Here is a 5,900-nt window from a genome sequence, read left to right as displayed (position 1 = left end):
GGGGCCGGGAGCGCTCAGGGCCGGTGGTGCGGGCCGATAAATAAACTTTATTTTTACGGTGTTTTTCACCCGTTATAAAACGCGTCATCGATTAAATACACCACCGCTGAACGCGGCTTCCCAAGCAGCGGAGTCGTCAAACGTGAGGCGTCGCGACAGGAGGATTACTTCTAAAGTCTGAGATGCTCGTTGTCTTTTAGCCCAGGTAATGCAAACGCTGAAGGAAGCGCGGGTCTCTGGGTGCAGCGGACCTGCGCGGGTGTGAAGTTACGCGGCCGCTGTGTCCGCACCGTGCGGCTCTTGCTCTGCTCTGCTCTGCTCCGCTCCCCTCCGGCGGTGGCCGTCGCTGGATCCTCTCACCGGTGTACGCTGCTGTGTTCCAGAAAGTTCATCCTATAGAAACATCCTTTCCAAAACACAACAGAAGCGTATCCGTCCTTCGGATAAAATCTCTATTCCCTGTTCTAGTTTCCATCCTGTTGTACGTTAACTGGAAGTGCTTAGGCGCTGGTGCTTTCATGTTCTTTACTGTGACACTTCAGTTGATGAAGAATGTGCAAGCAGTGCCTGGGCTTCAGATATCACGCTACAGCTTTTGGTGTATTTGTTTGGATGGAAACCGTACTGGGATGAGCACTGCAGGCGTCAGAAGGGCTTTACAGATCTGTAAAATGTGTCTAAATATTCCATGCTGGCGGTGGATTTCTTGCTCCTTTAGGTTTTGAAAATCGATTTGCAAAGCCTAGGAAGAAATTATGTTTTTAATGCAATGAATTCTGTGTGTTATAGATGTTGATTATGCAATCCCTTAAGATAATGCTGTATTTGAAAATACTTGTCAATTCAGTTCTTTACCGAACTTTAAGGTATGGTAGACTTAAAGCAACATCCTGCAGTTGTGAGTCTGCTGTCTACCACTGTGTCTGTCAACAAGCAGTCGTTATAGCGTGGCTATCAAGATAAATAGATTTTATGCCTAATCTAATACGTGACTGCTCTCTAGCAGAAGGATTTAACATGGAAAGCGTGGTGTTTCTCCTCTGCCAAGGCACCCCACACGGGGCGGCAGTGAATGGCAACGCTACAGCTTTGTCTTTATCTTCCGCTGTCTCGGTTGCCACATGAAGGCTTTCAGACACAGGAAAGCCAAACGCGCGCTGCAGACTCTTCACGCACTGAGAAAGGTTGGGCCGAGCAGGTTTCAGGGTTTGTGTTTTCTGTCCTTACCTGTTCTTGGTGAATAAAGTTGTAAATGCGTAATAAAGAATAAGTGTTATTTGTAATGCTTGTGATTTGGTAGCATTCCACCTGGTACCTGCATTTAGACTTTCAAAAACCAGGTACTTCCTACACCGAAACACAGGGACAAAAACATACCAAAGTTAAGGAGAGACCTCGGGTGGTTTGACGGGGCAGGTTCTGACGGTTTTGTCAGTGAAGATGGGCTACAGATGCCTAGAAATAAAAGAGGGGACTGAAGCGGTTGGTCCCTGTGGGAATTCCTGGGGGCGCTGGGCTCGGGCACAGCTACGGGACAGCACACCCTGTGCACGCGTGGCGATGGGGCGCGGGGGCTGTTTCGGCACAAGGCAGAGTTAACAACTTCCACGTTAGCAGAGCTCGAGTGCCACGCAGTTTTAACGACATTTGCTGTAGCAGGGAGCGAGTGCGCTCCTGCAGCACGATCCACTGGGAGCAGGTTTGCTCAGAAGGGCTTTAAATGGCTTTTATCAGTCCTGTTTTCAAGAGGAGCATTTTAGTTTTAGATCAAAGGGAACTTAATGAGAAACTCCTTATTTGTGCTCCAAATAGACTGGGCAGAATCCAGGATGGGCTCACATTTCCCCCAGCACCCCGTCCCCTGTTTTTAGAGCATTTGTCCCACAACACTGGTTGGAATTTGGCAATCGGGGTGCACTGGAGCTGTCCCAGGGTACCCAAAGGGCGTTACAGGGCACCACTGCCGGGGCCACCGCTGCGTCCTGCTCCGAGGCAGGCAGAGGTGCAGGGCCTTTCACATGTCACAAGTTCAGGTTCTTGAAACGTCGGTCCCATGTATTTCCTTACACACTTGCTTAAAGCCATCGGGAGATGCACATTAGCCCCAAAGACTTACTCTTTCTCACATTTTTCAGTATTTTCAAGCTCTGTAAGAGAAAAAAAAAAGAAGGGTTGTAGGAAAAAACTGTAGCAAGCAGTAGATCAGCTACTGTGATACAGGGGTTCACTGAAAAATATACGTGTAACACGTCTCAAAAGCATCACACCTAGCAGCTGAGACCGAAATGCAGACTTCCACCATTCACTTTGTCTCTGGCTATTTTCTAGCCAGCCCAGATGCTGGTTTGGTTACTCTTCACAGAATCCCAGACCGTTAGGGATTGGAAGGGACCTCCAAAGCTCATCCAGTCCAATCCCCCTGCCGGAGCAGGAACACCCAGATGAGGTTACACAGGAAGGCGTCCAGGCGGGTTTTGAATGTCTGCAGAGAAGGAGACTCCACAACCTCTCTGGGCAGCCTGGGCCAGGGCTCTGTCACCCTCACTGAGAAGAAGTTTCTTCTTACTCTTGCTGTTTTCTGCTCAGCCATAACATCCCGAAGCAGGGCTGCTCCTGAGGGTAATTAGCCACAGCAAGAGGAGTCCCGGGATGAGCATCTCTGTCCCACACGGGAATTCAGGCGCCCCCAGAGCAGTGTTTTCCCAAGGAGCTGTGACACCGGGCACGCAGCGCGCAGAGGCATCGCCACGCACGGGCACGACCGTGTCACTGCTCCCAGCACAGACATGGGGCTTGCTCGTGGCTCCGCACCAGGGTATTTTGTATCTTGTTTCCTTGCCCTAAATACAACTGGCCTCAAAGCAGGCGATTTTCACAGGGTTAGCAGGAGGAAGTGGCAATAGCTGTGGCTGAAGCGATTTCTCCTCACTCCCTGCATTTCCAAAAGCTTTGTGTTTGTCTGGTTTCTTTTACCTTGCTTCTCCTGAAGCATTTTGTAGGCTCTTTGGACGACGTTTCAGAAGCATTCTCCAGGCCCAGAGGAGTCCTCGTGGAGTTTCCTGCAGCAGGCTGCAGACCTGGGAACATACATCAGAGCATTTCAGTGGTCGTTCTTGAACCCTCCTGCTTTTCTCTAACTTCTTTGTTGCTGCTTTTCATTTCCTCTAATGCAGCAGTTCTAGAAACTTCCAGCAGGTCCCCTGGTTGCTTTTAGCTGAATTCTCCCTGCAGTTCAGCCCTCAAGCACGGCTGTTGGTAACGCTTCAAACAAGCGGGCCACAATCTCCTCAGTGCCCACAGGTTTGGTGTAAAATCTGAGTTACATGCCCAGAAAATCGCCCATCACTCACTCGCTGCCTCAGCAAGGACAAATGACTCGGGGGTTCTGTCAGGAAGCGGGGGAGGAGAGTTCGAGCGATCCCGGGTCGTCTCTAAGAAAGCAAAGATGAAAGAGTTGGTTACCTAGCTTTAAATATATATACATACACATATACATCTACCTCGGTTCCCTGGGAGGTCTGCAGCACCCTAAGCAGTGTATGTGAGTCATCTCAAAGGAACATGCGGCAAAAAAAATTATCCTCCCAGCTGAGGGAGCTGGGGCTCTTTAGCTTGGAGGAGACTGAGGGGTACTCTCATTCATGGGGATCAATTTGTCAGGAGGAAGGAGCCAGGCTCTGCTCTGGGATGGCCAATGCCAGGACAAGGGGCAATGGTCCCAAGCTGGAGCACAGGAGGTTCAAGCTGAAGATGAGGACAAAGTTTGTCAGTGTGAGGGTTATGGAGCATGGCCCAGGCTGCCCAGAGAGGTTGTGGAGTCTCCTTGTCTGGAGACACCCAAAGCCCTGGCCGTGTTCCTGTGTGACTGCTCTGGTGATCCTGCTCTGGCAGGGGTTGCACTGGATGAGCTTTTGAGGTCCCTTCCAACTCCTAAAATTCAGTGATTCTGTGAAAGGATGCAGCAGCCCTGGGAAGCTGCAAGGGCCATCGTGGCCTTCCCAGGGTGAGGAAGCACAAAGCTCCCCGTCCGCCTGGCTGCAGACTGCCCTGCTCTGTGTGGCATGGTTTAGCTGCAGAACTATTTAGCAACACCAAATTTCCGTTGGGCTGCGCACAGCTCCTGAAGACATTTACTAAACGCGATAAAGCCGCTTCAGTGACAAGCAGACCTTATTTCCAAAGAGTTTATCTCAGCATTAAACTTATACCTCTTTGTGGGCTCCGAAGCTTCACACTCTGGAAAAAAACAAACAAGGAAAGTTTGAAATTCCCACAATCAAGTGTGGTTCTGCTGCACACGAGCAAGCCAGAGATTAGGAAACGGTGCTACGTACAACACCCGCCCCCACACACCCCCGTGCTCACGCAATGGAAGAGGCTCTTACGCCTCATCCTTTCGCTTTGCAGGGCTCAGTTCAACTGTGGGGTGATCAAGAAGTCCCTAAACTTTGTTCCGCTCCAGCCCGTGCCACAGGGCGGTGTGAGCCACTGACTCCCTGTCGTCGTGAGCCTTCTCCAACAGCGGGACAGCATTTTTACTACCTTGCATGGGATTTAGGACCCCAAAATATGAATGTTTGGAGTAAAGCAGATGTTGGTAGGGAGGATCCTGACTGAGAACACAGCTTCCTCCCAGTCCTGAACCCTGAAATAATTATTCAAAGTACACAGTGCCAGAACTGGAGTCTGTCTCTCAGAAAGAAACAGGATAAGGAAATCGGCACAGTGACAGTGCTGGAAAAGCAATACAATGCCGCTTACCTTAGTTGGTCTCAGTCTCGCCAAGTCATCAAACACCTCTGAGTGTGACTCGCCACTCCACTCCGAGGAGGTCCCAATATTTGTTTTTCTGGCTGGGAGCTGAGAATAAGGAGGATCCTAGAAGCAATTGAGCACAGGAGCCGTCATTTCTCATCCCAGAGCTAAGGCGCTGCAGGTGCTGCGGTGCCGTACGGACACGGGAAGGGCCGTCCCAGCACCTCCCCACCCCTGCTCTGTGAAATCACGCACCCGATTCACCGGCCACGATGAAGGACTCGGGGGTCCGCTCGGGCAGGGGCGGGGGGTCGTCGTCGTCAGGCTGTGGCAGGGTAGCTAATTGGGGAGACACGGGCAGGTTACCAGCACGGCACAACACAGCCGAACGACAGAGCTGTGCAGTGAGAGCTGCCCAACCGCGCACCAGAGGCGACGGTTAAACATCTGAGGAGTCAACCTCCCCAGAATCATGCTGTTCTGAAAATGTTGGTTATTTCTATGGGAAAAATTTAAGGCAGGATGAAACGAGTGCGAAGATGAAACCCGTTGCTCCCTCAGCTCCCGTGGGGATGCGGCCCCAGCGCAGCCACAGCCCAGCCTCGGCACCAGTGGCACCTCTGGCCACCCCCCAGCACCTGCAGTCCCGAGTGGCCGAGCTGAGCTGCATCATCTACCTGGGGACGTTGTCCTCTCATTGCAGTGGGGTGCTGGCCCGGGCGGGGGGGAGCTGGTCACGGTGGGCGGCAGTGGGACACCCACAGCGCTCAAGTGGGGTAGAGCATCCTGCCCCTCTGCAAAGCAACTGGCAAACCCCGGGGACACGGGGTCATCTGGAGAGAGCGAGGAGAAGTAGGGGTCTTCTGCCGAGCACACGTAAGGGTAAGGACACTGCTCGTGGCTCCTGGTGTGTGAGGGGCCGTCTGCGCCTCGGCTGGAGTGGCTCAGCTCAACTGGGGAAAATCCATCCTGCTGCTGGGAGTGACGAGCGATTGGCAACTGTGAACTCAACGCGGGCTCTGCATCCCCTTCGTGGCACTGCCAGCCTCCTCCCCACTGCGCCAGCACAAAAGGGGTGGACGTGGTCCGTGTCAGGGGGGCTCTGCCGCGGGGCCTCCTCGCACCTGCTCCCCCCCGCCCCCCGC

The 5,900-nt window shown here is 52.6% G+C and overlaps 1 protein-coding gene across 1 annotated transcript in view; it reads right to left on the bottom strand.

The window, feature by feature from the left end:
* Positions 1-677: 677 nt before the first annotated feature.
* The window catches only part of PTPN22 (protein tyrosine phosphatase, non-receptor type 22 (lymphoid)), a 15,378-nt gene continuing 10,155 nt past the window's right edge, over positions 678-5,900 (bottom strand). Inside the window, exons 15-23 of the mRNA XM_010185212.1 lie at positions 5,433-5,879; positions 5,009-5,166; positions 4,762-4,878; positions 4,209-4,236; positions 3,351-3,431; positions 2,974-3,077; positions 2,117-2,147; positions 1,378-1,455; positions 678-742 (exon numbers count right to left, since the gene is read on the bottom strand). Coding sequence (XP_010183514.1) covers positions 678-742; positions 1,378-1,455; positions 2,117-2,147; positions 2,974-3,077; positions 3,351-3,431; positions 4,209-4,236; positions 4,762-4,878; positions 5,009-5,166; positions 5,433-5,879 — 1,109 coding nt within the window. The remainder of the gene's footprint in view (positions 743-1,377; positions 1,456-2,116; positions 2,148-2,973; positions 3,078-3,350; positions 3,432-4,208; positions 4,237-4,761; positions 4,879-5,008; positions 5,167-5,432; positions 5,880-5,900) is intronic.

This window comes from Mesitornis unicolor, unplaced genomic scaffold (assembly GCF_000695765.1).
Source record: "Mesitornis unicolor isolate BGI_N332 unplaced genomic scaffold, ASM69576v1 scaffold29905, whole genome shotgun sequence".
Classification (NCBI taxonomy): Eukaryota; Metazoa; Chordata; class Aves; order Mesitornithiformes; family Mesitornithidae; genus Mesitornis; species Mesitornis unicolor.
Note: the sequence above shows the minus strand (reverse complement) of the source record. Positions and strands in the feature narration are given on the sequence as shown.